The 16971-nt window shown below is 35.5% G+C and overlaps 1 protein-coding gene across 2 annotated transcripts; it reads right to left on the reverse strand.

The window, feature by feature from the left end:
- Nucleotides 1-663: 663 nt before the first annotated feature.
- On the reverse strand, nucleotides 664-14320 carry LOC128189055 (endoglucanase 4-like). 2 transcript variants are annotated; one of them, XM_052860481.1, is made up of 14 exons: nucleotides 13019-14320; nucleotides 11346-11429; nucleotides 10932-11081; nucleotides 9901-10055; nucleotides 6004-6204; nucleotides 5549-5753; nucleotides 4553-4723; nucleotides 4121-4305; nucleotides 3471-3630; nucleotides 3277-3388; nucleotides 2920-3070; nucleotides 2675-2819; nucleotides 2131-2296; nucleotides 1120-1342 (listed from the first exon to the last, which is right to left on the reverse strand). In XM_052860481.1, exons 1-14 carry the CDS (start codon nucleotides 13212-13214, stop codon nucleotides 1135-1137), a joined length of 2289 nt encoding a protein of 762 aa, XP_052716441.1. In that variant the 5' UTR covers nucleotides 13215-14320; the 3' UTR covers nucleotides 1120-1134. The 2 variants fall into 2 exon arrangements, with proteins under 2 accessions (XP_052716440.1, XP_052716441.1); XM_052860480.1 differs by lacking the exons at nucleotides 9901-10055; nucleotides 10932-11081; nucleotides 11346-11429; nucleotides 13019-14320 and adding exons at nucleotides 664-809; nucleotides 6589-6709 and having other exon boundaries at nucleotides 1152-1342.
- Nucleotides 14321-16971: the final 2651 nt, after the last annotated feature.

A 16971-nucleotide genomic window follows, 5' to 3' on the forward strand; every position in this document is an offset into this window, starting at 1 on the left:
TCTGGAACACATGCATGGGTTCATAAAGTAAGTGCGCATATACTTCACCTGCAAGGAAAGTTTTCCTTTATGTACGCTGGTATTTTCATAATAAGGTTTTTAATAAGTAATTAAGGTTTTAAAAATCTAAATAATACCGTATTCTTGTCCAAATACATGCACATTAACCCATTTATTTTTAGATTACAAACTTTTTCAACAATTACAGAGTATAATTATGATTATTCTAAATACTGACATTTATATCTTAAAACAACAGGTGCTTGGGGAAGAACCCCCCCCCCCCCCCCAACATACACATATACATTCCCGAGTTATTTTTTTCATGACTTATATTTACATATCTTGATGTATGATACACAAAAAGAATTCACAATTATCGTGCAATAAGCTATGTATGAAAAAATATATACCACTGATATAAAAAGAGTAGAGTTGTATATTTATACTTTTTGATACATACATGTAGCTTAATTATTTCGCGTTAATTGTGATTTTTTTAGTGTAGCATACATCAACATATGCATTAAAAATATTTTATAAAAAATAAACTCAGAAATGTGTGTGTGGGGGGAGGGAGGGGGGGGGGTGGGGTACTATTCCCAACCACCTGTGCTTTATACCATATGATAGCAAACGAAGTCAAATCTTAAAAACAATTCAACGGTGCTACATTTTAATTCGTGTAATTTGATATGTCCATATATGAATGAATGATGGAGCAACATGGATACATGTATGTATGCATACAAATTATCACTGAACGTGGATCATAAGGAACGGTTATCACATTCTTAGGTGCTTCAGTCCTGAAAAACAAATATATTTTATAAATTCTTATTTTGTATAAAAATATTAATGGTTTTCCCTCTAGAATCACAATAATAGAAATCATTTATTATGTAACTGAATACGTTAAATTATTTATCTTAAACTTTTTTTTAACACAATACATGTATTCGAATTTTCAAGTCAGTTCTCTTTTGATTTTACCTTTTACTTTGTTTATTTCATCGATAAATCGTTAATATAATTTGACTGAAATCATATTTTCTACATGAATTGAAAAAAAATGAAATTTTAAATGTAACAGTTCCTTTGTTTGAGACAAATCATTTGACTAAGAATAATTTGTTAAAGCGTTACCATACCTGCAACGGCGCTCTGAAATCCAGCGTTGTAATCACACGCGACTTCGTTGCTGACGTAGTCTTTCCTGTCGTCTGTGTACTGGTCCTGACCGTTGGGCCCGCCCACCAGGGCCCCGTACAAGGTGTGGGGGTTAGGGCCGGGCTGTTGTTGGTCCGCGAAAGAACACGGGGAGGGGCGGCTTGGACAGGAACTGAAGGAAACGTACAGGTACAGTATACATCGAGGCATTAAAAAGCCCGATGTTTTGCACAACATCAGGCATGGCAATAAATGTATGCTATGATTTATAATTCTTGCTAGTATGATAGATATAGATATATATATTATATATATATATATATATATACACATATATATATATATATATATATATATATATATATATATATATATATATATATATATATATATATATATATATGTATATATATGTATATATATATATATATATATATATATATATATATATATATATATATATATATATATATATATATATATATATATATATATATTTGTTCAATCGAGTGACAAGAATTTGGGGAAAAACATGCTTGTTTTAGCCTCCTTCTATAAATGTCCCTTCAATAGAATACATGGACTTGTTTCGAGATTAATAAAGAAAGACGGAATAAAAGTAATTTTAACATAATTATTCTTAGTGAAAAATGAATGTGTTTTCTAAAATTGCACTCAAATCCAACCCAATCCAATTAAATAACATGTATAGCTAACGCAAATGAGTACACGCATGCATGGGTATTGGAAAAACAAGACATAGATTTGTAAGTACATGTACTTAAAAATATTTTCACCTAAATTGCAAGTAATGATAATGAGTTGTACATCAATTTTACATAAACAAAGTGCAGTGATTTGCATAACTTAACATTAATTAAAGGGTAAGGTTTATATATTGATTTATCGAAATTTTTGGGTAGTTTTGCACCTGATACCGTAATGATTAGTTTGTTATACCTGGACCTGTGATGAGGACGCTGGGGAGGGTTGGTCCCGAAGCCGACCACAAAGCTCCTGCCTGTGTCCCCCAGGGCGTACCCTATCTGTGACCTCGCCCACTGTCTGTATTGGTCTGGGTGTATCCCCACATCGGCCGCCAACAACGCCATAAACGCCATGTTGGCTATAGAAAAATTAATATTAAAAAAAAAAATAAGTTTGTTTAATGCAATAAGCTACTTGGTTTTCCGAATTTCGTGTGTAAAATAGATTTCTTTTTCGAATCCTCTTACGTCTATATGCACCAGTATTTGTTTTTGTTTATACAATTTAATAAGCTTTTCGATTTTTAGAATTTCTACATCAAAAAGATCACTTATTCCTCGTACATGTATGTGGCTGAATATATATAAAATTCAGATTTTAATACAGTCGTGTCGGACTATACCGAAAGCACATAGTCGTTCGTTAATTGACTTGAAAACAGACTATTGGCTATATAGATAAGTTTATTTTCTTTTCAGACATTTTAAAAAAATTCAACTGATTTATATATACGTACAAGCGTATCTGAGAGAGCCCCATTGGGACCGGAAGGCGAGCCCCTTGGGACTGTACGGTACACTTCCGCCCGGCATCCAGTCGGTAAACGTAGCCTCGATATCATTCTTGTATATGTCTTTTCCGGTCATATTGTAAAGCAGGATCTTAAATTACAAGATTTACCTAGATAAAGGATATATTCAACCATAATACATTTTACAATTTCCCCAAAGATATTTTTACCATATTCCCAAAGGCAATTACCATATTCCCCGAGTACTTGTCGTCCCACGACTGCCCCCAGTCCGGACCCGTAATGTAGTACTGCTCCGCCCAGTTCAAATATTTAGTGTCATTAGTGACCCGGAACAGCCAGGCGGCGCCCCAAGTCAGCTCGTCCTCATACTTATCAGACCTACAGAATGAAAAAAAAAAGGTTTAGCTACTTTATGTTCCCCATGAATATCTTATTAAAATCAGTATTGTATAATACTATATATATTTTTCTTGAAAATTCAAAATTTCCAGGTTCCTGACCTGATTGCAAGAGGGTTGCCTTTACATTATATATGTATTAAGGAAGTTTACTGAGTATTCAAATGTATCACAATACATTATAACCTGTAATAAGCAGCCGCCTGATTGACGCTGTCAGTGTATCTAGCTTTGTGATGAACCGCAAAGTCATACAGCTGCTTGGAATGAGTCAGCAGTTTTTCGGCAAATTCTGGATCTACCAAGAATATGATATAGATAATAAATTATCTATGAAAGAACTGAGATTTGAGATTTATTTAAAGTTTATCTTCACCAACCCTTTTCTTTGAAGACTAAGTGGGATACAGCAAATGCGGCTGCGTACTCGGCAGCTATGTCACTTCCTGGTCTATTTGCGGTGATTTTGTACGCAGGTCGAGACATCGTCATGTCTTCCGGTCTACCCCAATATCCATGGTCCGGTCCACCATCACCGACCTTTTATTTCAAACCATCATTTAGCTTAATATTGGCAACAATTAATGATGTACTTAATTAAAACTTCAGTCTCAAGCTACAAGCCTTTGTCCACAGCCTTTTTTCTACGCAAAGTCACTTGGGAAAGAGTTTCTATTAAATATTGGCTTCAGTTTGCGACGATGACCAAATCTTGACACCCAACCTCGAGCTCCAAAAAAATCTCCCACTTTTTTGCTTGCCCATGCGCAGATCTAGGGGGGGGGGGGTCGGGGGGTCCCGACCCCCCCTGGAAAATGAAAATTTATTAAATTTACATAGTAAAATTATCGCGAAAATATGCCTCGGACCCCCCCTGGCAAACACAATTATCCTTCGGACCCCCCCTGGAAAAATTTTCTGGATCCGCGCATGTTGCCCATGGAATTGATGACATTTGAAGCGCTTACATTTATATTTTTTGAAGCCCATGGAATTGATGTCATTTGAAGCACTTACATAAATATTTTACCTGAACATACAGTTCGTTTGGACCGGTGTGACATTTGAGCATCCACTCCAGAGGCCACCGGATACAGTCGTACATGTTCTCCAGCTGACCGCTGTGTTCATACGCGTCTTTGTACTCCAGGAGGCCCCAGGCCAGGAGGGTTGTGGAGCTAGCCATCGGGAATCCGAACTTGATATGATCGCCAGCTTACCCAAAAATGAAAAATCGAACATTATTAATGTTTTCTTTACAATTTAACAGTAACCGTTCCTCCCAAAAAAAGAAGATGTATAGAAGATTGAATATTCATTTGTTATGCTTACTAGCTTGATATGCCTCCCTTTGATAATTTTGGTAAATATATTGGTTTGTAATTTCGCTCGATATTGATAATGATAATAGATTATTTAATTATTAAAATTCTGACACTGATTTATGGTTTTGGTCAGTTACCGTCGTACCACCCTCCGGTCAGGTCCTCGCCGTTGTCGCCGTGGTCGGTGAGGGCGGAGTCCCCCCGCCACGGGATCCTGTTGGTGGGTGGGAGTTTGCCGGAGCGCTGGGCCTCGTAGAACAGAATGGACTTCATCAGGACCTCATCGTAATTATACTTGGTGCCGTCAGCTGTGGAGACATAATGGTTGATGTCACGTCTTGCGTTAGCCAAAAATGCAAAGAAATTTTTACGCGAACGTTCTTTTACGTGAATTTTAGAACACCAAAAACGTTAAAAAGTTTTCTTCAATAAAATGTGTATGCACGATTTCAGTTTTTATACGTGACGTTTAAGGAAAGGCTTTCCGCCAGACTGTTCGGTACAATTAAACAATAAAATGCGTTCTTTGTCTTTTTATGATATGAAGGTGGCGACATTGCAGAAAAAAAATACATAATCCATGTAGCGGGTTATGTAAATTTTGCTGCAATGTTCGCTACCTTCATAACCCTCATGAATCGCCAATGAAAGCATTTTATTGTTTTTTATTCTTTTAACAAATCAATTAATTCATTGTAAAAGTAAGTAAATTACTGTTAATGTACATAAGTACGTTAGCTAAAAGAAACAGCCAAATCGTCTCATATGGGAATTTGAGCCTGCCATCGTTATGATTATTTCGTGCAGTCCTTGATTATTCTTAGGTCGCTGTAGGTTTCAACCAATCGATATACGAGACTTGTAGATTTCAGTACTGTCAGTTTCTACAATTTTTCTATAGAGCTGTGAATTAACTATAAGTTTCCGTAAGAAATAGAGGTAATCGTACTCGGTAGATGTAAATATATTAAGATTTATGTTCTTTTCAAGTCATTCGACTCTTAAGTTTGACCCAAATTTCCCAAAAAACACTATTCTTTGGGCAAAAGAACTGTTTTGTAAAGTATTCAAAAAAGTCAAAACACTTACTTAGAAATACAAGAACAAAATGTTACAAAAAGAAGGATTCTAACCATCAACCACTGTTGGAACTACTTGTGAATCAAACGACAGATCCACAATGTCTGCCGTTGCCGTAGGTTCCGTACTTCCGGTGTAATGGCCGCCGATCTGAATATCCAAAGAGCTGCCTTCTTTCACGATGCCCTTATCTGCTTTGTTCACCAGGAGAATAATTTTGTTGTCGGAACTGGTTCTTTTTACAGTACCAACGTATTGCTGAATAGAAACCAACACTTTATAGATTCAGTAAAGCTGAAGGTTAAACAAACTTGTCAAAATAATTCCAGAAAATCTTTCATCAGAAAGAGGATGAAAAGAAGAGAGGACTGTCACTTTTCAGAACTAGGTTATAGCATTTTCACAATGCCGCGACTTCTGCTACGTTCCTCGCATTAATACATATGTGTGCATGAAATTCGAAATATATTAATATGAGCCTTGATTGGTCAGCCAAATAGGACCTTACTTGTATATTAGTTACTGGTACATTAAAGGTAATAATGGCCTCCCATCCGATCAGATCCCCGTGGGTGATGGGGAGGATGAAGTGACCCTCAAAGTTCCCGCTCCAGGTGTGGGTCTTGGTCATCGGAACAGTGGCCGAATTATCCGCCAGACACAGCGGCGTAATCGCTAGCAACACCAGAACGAGGTTCGAATCCATCATCTGCCGTCCAGCATTTACAATCAAAGAAAATTTTATATAATCATCCTCGGAAAATTCACCAAAATATACTTTTTTCTTGTCAATAACTTGTAAAACTTAAGAGCAGTTCTTTTTTCCAATCAAGGTTGCTGTTGCAAGTACACCTTTGCCTTGGGTTGTTCAAAAACAGAAAGTACTGAATCAAATTGTCTTTGTACGATTGATCATTTTGGCCGTGTTTTATTAATTTTCTGGAGATTGGGCAAGTAAAAGCAAAGCTGGTTAATACTAATTACCAGTACTTTAACAAGTTGTGTCATAAAAACAAATGTATATTATACATTTAGTCGGTTCATGTTTCCTGATAGTTTGAATGCCAAGTAATATCAAAGAACTCCAACTTACCTTACTGCTCAGTGTCTGTTGGCCAATATTATCAAATCCTTAGTTATAAAATGTAGATCAGTCTTATCTGGTGCTAGGTGAATCGTTTGTTGTCATTCTGGATATTAACTTTATTAATTCATAGTTTCGGAATTTGTTAACAAGGTGCACATTGATTAACCGTTAACGAATGTCGCTAGTATTAAGAAAACCATAGATTTACAACACAGCAGTGGTTTTCCCTCAATTTGTTTGGCATTCTAAAGCCACATGTACATGTATATTTAAAGGAGTTGACATCGTTAACCTGCTGACACATCATACTGAGATGGTGCTTTGGGCTGCATAATGAGCGCTTTGGAAAAGGAGCTAGCAAACCTGCTGAAAAGAAGTTTCGACTTTAAAGTTTCAATATTGAAAAAAAAAATGCATTAAGGTTTTCTCTTTTGCGAGTTAGAAGAGTGGTTTACATTTGATCCAAAAATATTAATCTTGCGCTAGTTTATGAACAATGATTATACACAATTCTTATTACTCAGTTATTTTTTTCTTTTGGTAACTTATAAAAAATTGCAATTGAATATATTCCTCAAAAGTATGTGCTTTTCTATAGAACACCATAAACTTTTCAGAACAATAAAAACACAAACATTATGATACATTTAAGCTGTTTGTGATCTAGGCTGTTACATTTTGATCAGGAGTACCATCTAGTAGTTTGAATTATTTTTACAAGATTTAGCCCTTGTTTTAGTTGTTAACTTCAATATGTAAAATGGCCATATATATTTTTTTTAAATCACCCAATGAGAGAGAAAAAAAATGAACTTACCTACAGTTATAATACACAAAGAAACTAGATAAATTTTGAACCAAGAGTTGCCTCTCCTGATTATTGCATGTTTATCCGAGTATCGATACAATTATTAATAATCACCAACAATGGGTTAATAAAACCAGGAAATGCATCTGCTGCACATTGTATTGATTTTACATCCTCACAACTCGGTTGGCTATATAGGCTTGAGTTTGCGTAGTATTCCTAAACTGATTTATTGCACTTAATCTTTTCCTGTTGGTACACGTATCTATAAGCACCTTTCGAAAATATGTGGGGTTTTTATGATAAAAAATAAGATCTTAAAACAGCTAAATGTAATTTTAAAAAAAATCCAATTACCTTGATAAATTAAAAATCTTGCATACCAGTAATAATTTTAATGTTAGATGCCAAATTGTCGGTAAGGTTAAAACTAAATACTAAGTACACTACGCATATTCAACTGACCATTTATATAATAATATTTTTGTATAAATTAGTTCATGATTGATTTCAATTAATTTTTTTTAGAATTCAAGGAGACAATGTAAATCTGCTGTCGGTCTCTCAGAAATTCTTATTAAATTTGGATTACTTTGATGAAATTTTACCGGTACAAAAATGTGCGTGTAATTTTATCATAAAATATTTATGTTTTTAGTTAAAAATCTGAAAATTATATATTAAACTTCTACTAGCTAGAAAAAATCATTGTCATCATAATTAAAAGGAAAAAAAAAACATAGTAAGACTGTAAGGATTTATTTGTGTGTAGAAAACGGAATAACGATGATAACAAATAACAAATCAATAAATAAGATAATCATTACATAATTGGGAATGCAGTAACGAATCAATGGTAACAAAGAAAGACAAAATTCCCGTTACAAGTCATCTACGATCAGGCTATTCTTCGAGCTTCAAAGGATTGGAACCTTTTCTTGGAAAACCAGCTGTCTTTCAAATTGCGTAATCAGGAATGCATGGAAACCAAAAACCATCTCAAACGAATCATCTAAACATTGTCACGACTATCATTCAATCAATAACTTCAACTTTTTTATTAAAAATACAAATGTAAATTGCGAAGAACAGTGGTTCTTGTTTGACGTACATCATATGTATATGAATTACACAAAGTATATGTACGTAGTGACGTAGTGTAAATACTAGTATACACGTCATCGCAAACTTGGGCACGGTTACGTTTGCTTATATACGTATGAATATGTTACAGTAAGACTTGGAGCTCAAAAGTCCAAAATGAATATTGTAAAATGTGTAAAATGTGAAAGATTTAAAACAGTTTAAGAACAATATCTATTGTTCTTGCTCATAACACACATACAAAAAATGTTCTCTGTATTGAAAAAAAAATCCAACATGATTCTGGCGTGTCAACGCTATTGTCTGTCCCAATATATTTATGCGGTACATTTGGACGATTTTTTAAATAAAAATACGCATATCTTTGAAAGAAGTGCAATTAAAATCGATAAAAGGGAAAATATCCAAGATATCTTCATTGACACGTTATCATTTTTTACTCGTAAAAATTCAAAGAAACGATAACAAATTGCTTAGGGGGATTTCAAATTGGATTTGCTGACATCTTTTCGCCATTCGGGAGCCTCTCACAATATGTAACGTTATCATCTGGGTACTTTCGTGTCTGTTGCAATGCAAAATATTGAAACCTGAAATGCTAGAGGGGGCGTTTCAAAGGAGAAGTCTTGGGATTTTTTCAAACTATTGAATGAGCATCACTTGAACCCGGTATTTATAAATATCGAATAATTTAAGAAAATGTGCTGCATAAATATTGTGGGACTAAGTATAAAAATTCCTTTTGTTCAAAAAATCTACATAGTGCCCAAATTGTAAAAAGCTATCATAATGCAGCCTTTAGATGTCAATAAAAAATTTACATATATAATTTATGCTTTTTTCGTTGAAAACAATTGAGCTGTAAATAATGTTTGGTTTTCTTTGCTACAGTGAGCATAGTCCAGAATGCATTGTCACGATTGAACGGTTACATTAATCAAAATGCATTTAAAATGTTATGTCACATCAGGGAATAAAATTACACGTGCATCAGGTGGTGATTAAAAGCATATAATATCAGTAATATGAGAAGTGACAAATTGAAAAAAAAAAACAATAAAACATATTCATAGTCTTTGACTTGATCGATTCTGAAACCTGGCATGTGGCTTACAAAAATCTCCCTCGCTTCGTTCCCGATTCCCAATTCAAATTAGAGTATTGATTACATATTTTGATTACAAAGTGTTTCTCATTATGACGCATCCTCTTGTCATGGAAAGATAAGGCCATCCCTTATTTTATCTTCGCTCATTTTGGAATGTGTTTCAACCATCTAAAGCCGGAAGCTATATTTTAAATAACTATATGTTCCGGAAGTGATGTCACACAGACTGCTCTCGTCTGTCACCTTGGCGAGATTTGAAACAAAGTCGACATATTTTGGCTTTTGAAGATTCTCTCACTAGATCATCCAAACTCATACAAAATGCGGCTGCTAGAAAAAAGAAGGCACTGCCCCACCCCAGCCCATAACCTGGACCGTACTGATGAGCCGAGGACGAGTTGTTTGATTCCATGGCAACCGGGTAAATGATTAAGGCGGCTCCTGTACTTATTGCTGAAAAGAGACAATAGAACGTTTTACGACATTGTTTTGAGAGACTTGACTTCATCAAGGAAAAAAGAACCTGGACACTAAGAGTTTAAGTCTCCTGGATGTATTCTGTGTAAATTTTTATAATTATCTTTTCATTATAACAGCTTTAACAGCCTTCTGTCCCGACCCTTCTTTAAAATGCAAATAGGATTTGTTTGCCACATACCAACATACATGTATTGAATTCATTTATTAATATAACGGTATCATCACAATAACAAAACAACACGGTCTATGAGTCTGCCATTCATTTTTGCTTCAGTTTATCTCATATCTATATATCTGTTTTGTATACTTACATGTAAATATAAAAGTATTTATCGCCCCAAAGCATGGTCAATCTAAGTACGACCCTCTCTCATCTAGAGAGAGGGTTACGGACTCTAAGTCGTGGTATGTGACATTAGTTAAATTATATTGTTAAATTTGTAATGTAATTATTTGGGACATGATTAAGGCGGATAACATAATACTGTGGTTTCATTAATATTCAAGGGTATCAATTTTCGTGGATTAAGTGTTTCAAGGATACGTAAATTCGTGGCCAATGACCCTTTCAGTACAAAATGTTCATAGAAATTGCGTTTCAAATAACATTTAATTTCATGGATCAACTTAACAACAAAATCCACGAAAATTGGTATTCAACGAATATTGATGAAACCACAGTATACATGCAAATTTGATGCATACGCAACTTTTTCTTCAAAATCAGACTATTAAAAATGTTTGGAATTTTCAAATCACGTTCAATTCTCATCGGGCGTAATCAGTACATTAAGAAATAGCACGATTTAATCTATTGAAAATGCTTAAAGTGACGAACAGTGATCTTACCACAGACTAGGAATATTTCTCCTGCGGAATGGAAGTAGTAAATCTTTTTGGGCAATGGTGACGTACACACTCCACAAACGGCCAAAATGGAAGCGATAAATCCAAAGGAAGCTGAGAAAATCATCAAACCTATCACGGCTTTCTGCCAGCCTATAAATAGACAAAAATCATCGAACGGTCAGAGACACTAGCCCAAATAGTAATCGAAAGCCTATATACGCCACTAGCTAAATATAAAAATATCAAAACTCGCAGAATGGAAAACATTTAATGACACCATGAGAAATGTGGCAATGACGTAATTGCACAGTGTCTATGGCCAATTGCAATAGGTAAAAATGAATAATAATATGAGTAAGACAAAGATATATCAGAGTTTGTTTGAATTTTGTTTATTATTATAATAGTTCGTACGCTGGACCGAGTCCTCAATGCAGATTGGGGGGACGCTAGTGTTGTCCATCTGGAAGCACGTGTCCCACATACCGCTACGGAAGCCTGCAAATGAGTAAGAAATTCATCGTTAAATTGAATGATATGTGAACATCAACGCATTAGAAAGGCAAGTCTATATGTAGATTTTTTTGGGGGGGAGGGGATGTCAGTTTTAGTTGGGGGTCACTGGTCGTCCATCAGATTTTTTTTTCAGACCGGGAGCTACAAACTTGCAGCCAAGGGTCCGGAAGATAAAGTGGAAAAGGTACGGGCGGGGGAGGGGGTTAAAGTAATGTCTTTGGTACAAAATCTCTTTCAGTCAATATAAAATTTCTTATAATAAAATCAAACGGGATTCAAAATGGCTAATTTTACCCTAAATCTTAAAGTCCTCTTACGAAATATTCAATTTGAGAATCATTTGAACAGTGAACCGTTATAACCTAATTCTGTCTGAATCTCATCAGCCCAAATCATAAAAACACCCTATAGGAGAGGAAGCGCCCCATAATTATTCGAAAGCCATTACTTTTTCCTCTTTTTTCTCTCCAGAAGTGCATAAGTTATGACGTCTTGCCATGAAGTAAACAGTGAACAATGTCAGGATGTGATTATGAATCGAGATTGATTAGATTTTCGGCAATCAATACGCTGGCGTGCAACCTGAAACTGACATCGTTGGAGAAAAATCGATGCTATGTAGAAGCAGGCGATTGACACCCGCCAAGATCTGTGTTTTATCATTAAAGCCGTGTTGTTGAAGATTTTTTTTTATTCAGAGAACGATACCAGAATTGTTTTTTAATGATTTAAAAAGAAAAATCTACTGAAATACAATATCAAAGAAAGCAGATTAATATGCAAGGAAAAATGTGTTTAACGAGGATCTAGTTCGGTCGATAATTCTGACAATAAAAGCAAGGATTTTATTACAGTTTTATGAAGTAGCTATTAGTCAAATCATTATGAATTAATCATAACATATGGGTGCACGGAATGCTGAACAAGCATACATGAAAAACGAGAGAAAGGGGGGGGGGGGTGGGGCTCGGATTATGTTGCATTGTCTCGGGTCCTGCAGGGAAATGGTGACGAATATTTTTACTATTTTTGATATCTTGAACATTTAAACGTATTACGTCGTGATGCCAAAAAAAAAAAAGATAATATCAACTATCTTCTACGAATGTACCTAAATTTTGTCCTTCAGAAACACAAATAGGATTTTCATTCGCGTGACGAATGAAGAATATAATCTAAAGGCCACTGCGTTGAGTAGGGACGATCGTTTCCAGTGCACTCTTTGGCGGCGATGCCTGATCAATACAACACGTAGTCTTATTTTATTCACGCACGGAATCGTATGTCATGTTTGTTTTTTGTCTTTGCAATGCATTTTAGAAAGCTTGCTATTAAATATTGAGGTATTGTACGCAAATCATTGAAAAAAAAAATCATTGAAACCCCCAAATTTCAAATTTCCCCCTCCCCCTCCATTTACGGTTGTAAACATTATACATTAGATTGTTTATCATTTGCACATGAAAAATTGAACGAATATCGATCGCTAATTTTAAAAAAAGAGAAAAGAACGGTTAAAAATGACAAATCATAATTGAAGCTTTTGACACGAAATAAAAGTGAACACTTACCGTCCCCGTACATCCAGTTGTCGTGAAGGATAGAGGCCAGGGCCAGGGGAAGGGCTATGGCGATGGAGAACACCCCTCCAATCCTGAAGGGTCGCCATATCTTGGCCTCTCTCAGGTAGTACTCCTCCCCAAATTTCCTGACGTCTGGACTTTCCCCAGTCTTAAACTTGAGGAAATTCTTCATGGCGGTGACCATCCAGGCGACGGAGTTGTTGATCTTTCAAAGTACACACATTCGAAGCCGAGGATTTAAATGTTCGGGTACATAATTCTACCCTTTTCTTTTTTTTCTTTCTTTAAAAAGAAATCCCCTTTTGTGAAACTTCTAAACACTTGTTACCCTTGGGTGATCAGCAATGATAACAAGATGTCATTGCAAAACAAACAAACGTCCTCTCTTGAAAACTTCACATAAGACTTATTCCACCTCAATTTTGCGCTAATGATAAATCCCACTTGTAAATTAAGGTATATCACTAATGAGCTCCGAACGATTTGCTTTCATCCGGTCGACCTTGAAAATGTTGTATTTTTGTTGCCGCAAAAACGGATCAAATACACTCGAAAAAAAAAAACAAGCACAAAAGTTGATAGCATTAATTATTTACTCAGTAGCTCGCGGGATACCACAACCCGATGTTCAGATAGTTAATTTCGAATTTATTATGTGAGCGCTAGGCGGGGACGCCATTCGCGTTGCCTAGTAACGACATTGTCCCCGTTTGCAGCAGCTAGAGGACGCATATATAGAGATCGAGGAATACTAATTTCTCCTGCTTGCTGTGTACGGGGTGACACGATGTCGCTCGATAAATGCCACAGCTTCTCCAAATGCAGCGTTTGAATTCCAGTGGGATACAAACGGACCGATCCACGTTAGACAGAGCTACGCCATCTTGGCACTCGGCACCAAAACTTACTGAAACAGTCATTAGTTCGGAAAAAAATCAAATCGTAATAGAGAAGCATCGATTTTTTTCTCTTTTTTTCTCTCTTCCCTTTGGATGGATTTCTTGACTTTCATCCCAGTCCTCCGAGGTTTTATGTGTGTAATATGGTATTACGAGTTTCGACTGATTGAACGTATAATGTACTTTCAATTGTAACTAGCTTTAGGTGTTGTTTCGTTATTTACGCATAATTGGCAATGTAACAGATTGCGAATTTGTATATGATATATATGAATAAGTATTCATAATTGTCTCTTGGAAACTTTCCCAGGTAAACAATGGGCAACGTTTATACGTGCTACAAATAATAAATCTATCTCATTTCTATTGTGAAATAATGTATGCTATTTTCGTGACCTTGTTCCTAGAATAACAAAATGAGAATATTAAATATTACAAACAAATCATCATATGCCAAAAGCTTATATTTGCATCAGGTGCTAAGTATCGATTTCCAAAGTGGGAAGAGGACAAATTATTAACCTATCAGAAAATTTATCAGATACTACGAATTATAATACTGGTATTATATTCTATCGTAATACATGTGTTTTCTTGAGTTCATGCAATCTTTAAGACTGTGCGATTCTCTAGCCAAGGTCCAATGCTACATGTATGCAACAGTTTCATTCATTTTTCAATGTCTCAGAATTCTCTGGAATCCTGAGAAATGCATGTTCATATTTACATGTATTCTTTTTTCTCAATTTGGATTGATTTTTTATAGAACTGATATATTTCATCCCCAAGTTTTTTTACTACATTTTTTTTCACGTTTATAGCTTAACTAAACAAAGAAAATTAATACTACAGGGACCGTGATTATCAAACAGTGCCAGTTCTACATTAAGTTAAATGAAACTGTAATAATGCCTTACCTTCTAAAAATCAATTAAAATCTCGCCCATGAAAGTTATCTCTCTTTGATCAAAGCGAGTTGTGTCTGAGGGGGTTTTATTGTCATGAGCGAATTTAAAAAAGGGGCCGACCCCCCCCCTTCCCCCCCCCCCCCCCCCCCGGGAAAATTCAAATTTCTTAAATTTACTTAGTACATTACCGAAAGCCTCGGACCCACCTCTCGCCCGGCAAAGCTATATATTCCTCGCCTCCCCCCTCCCCCCGGAAATTTTCTCAATCCGTGCATATTTGTGGTACAATCAAGTACTCTTCGGGGGTACTGGCTTTAATCTTGTTAAACTGCAGATGATAAGTAAGCCTTCTGCTCTTGACAACTTCGATTTTACAAGTGTATATATAATGCAATTGGCGTATGACATGTTCTCTTCCGCCCATGAGAGTTATCTCTCTTCGATTAAAAGTGTCGAATCGCTACGCTCTGCACACCCTATGATCGTCTACCAGCACCCACGTTCACAACAATGTTTTTTTTTTCTAATGATGAAATCACAAAAATGCAGAATATTTTTAAAATATTAATCCTGTTCTTCAAAGAGATTTTAAAAAGAAAAAGAAAATTTTGTCAATGAAGGCCACTGCGCCCGTATATTCGAGACAGACAAAAATCTAACTTAAAACGATCCGACGAAAATGAATCTGATTGGTAACAGAGGCTATAGACGTGAGTAGGTGTGCAACCTGCCAATGGTTTCTGGAGCTGAGGAACACTAGAGTACCAAAGTACTCTAGTACTGGAAAAATGGAATATCGGCAAAATGCACTGTACATGAACAAGGCCATTATAGCCTTTATTGTGTATATAGTCCATGCTTGTGTTTTGTCAATTATGAATAGTAGTGCAAGCTGAGAGATTTTACTTAATATTTCTCTCAAACGAGAACGTATCACAAATATATATATATATATATATATATATATATATATATATATATATATATATATATATATCACATGATCTGGGTCATATCAAGGTACCAGAGTACTTTATGACAGGTATGAATATAATCCGTACATGTACTTCTCTGAATATATTTTCTTTACCTCGGGTTATTGAACTGTGTTATTTGTACAACAAATAACATATTTGTTTGTCGTTCACGCAAACTATTTTGCAATAAGGAACCTGCGTGAGTACTTTTAGACACATTACAGAACCCGAGTACTCTGCGTGCACGTGACCTTATGTTCTGAACCACGCGTGTGAATCTTTTATGGTCAGTAGGTCGAGAGTCTTTCATTATTGGTGCAATGTCACGGTACTTGAGTACTTTACTTTCTGGGATGCATATTTTTACATAATTAACTATATTAATCCCACACGATCTCATCCCCTAGTCCTTTGCATGTGGTCCGTTTTCGATACATCTGAAACCGTGTTCTTTATCAAAGCTTGCATTCAAAGTGAGTGCATGACACATACGAACATTTACGAACTTTTTACGATTTTTTTTTTCACAGGTGCTTGGGTATTTCCTCTTGAATATGTACGATTTCTATTCATATGTATTCATAGTACATGTAATATCAAATAAACATAGGTATCGTATGTACGATACCTAAGTACACATATATTCTACAATTATTTAATGCTTGAGCAGTCAATAGACCAGAATATTTTCCCGAGGAGCAGGGAACAGCTCAGTATGATCTATTGCCCGAGGCCAACGGCCGAGTGCAATAGATCATACTGAGCTGTTCCCTGCACCAAGGGAAAAAATTCTGGTCCATTGACTGTTCAAGCATTTAATAATTGTTTTATTACCTAATTCCTTTTTTAGTTTTCCGTGTTTACAATTTGCAGATGGTTTTCGTGCCATTATGCAATATACTAAGGTTTTTTTTTTAATCTTTTACATGCACCAAACCTGTTGCATGCATTACAACATCTCAATTTAATATCAGTTTACACAAAGAAGGAGGAGTCTTCAACCCATTAGATTTTAAATAGTCTTTTACCTTATATGAGGCTTTAAAACTGTTGATTATTTGATACTTCATTTTGATGACATTGAATTTGGTTTCACCAAGTACTAAAAACAGCGTCTATATAAATATACATTCCCTGAGAAAGGATGTAACATGAAA

This window comes from Crassostrea angulata, chromosome 6 (assembly GCF_025612915.1).
Source record: "Crassostrea angulata isolate pt1a10 chromosome 6, ASM2561291v2, whole genome shotgun sequence".
Taxonomy (NCBI): domain Eukaryota; kingdom Metazoa; phylum Mollusca; class Bivalvia; order Ostreida; family Ostreidae; genus Magallana; species Magallana angulata.

What these genes read in the sequence shown, in the direction of transcription:
- LOC128189055 (XM_052860481.1), bottom strand. Translation starts at nt 13,214, where the DNA reads ATGGTCACCGCCATGAAGAATTTCCTCAAGTTTAAGACTGGGGAAAGT. An exon ending in AGAAATATTCCTAGTCTGTG is followed by an intron (nt 10,056 to 10,931) that starts GTAAGATCACTG and finishes GTCTCTTTTCAG; the next exon opens with CAATAAGTACAGGAGCCGCC. An exon ending in CGTCCTCATCACAGGTCCAG is followed by an intron (nt 1,343 to 2,130) that starts GTATAACAAACT and finishes CGTTTCCTTCAG; the next exon opens with TTCCTGTCCAAGCCGCCCCT.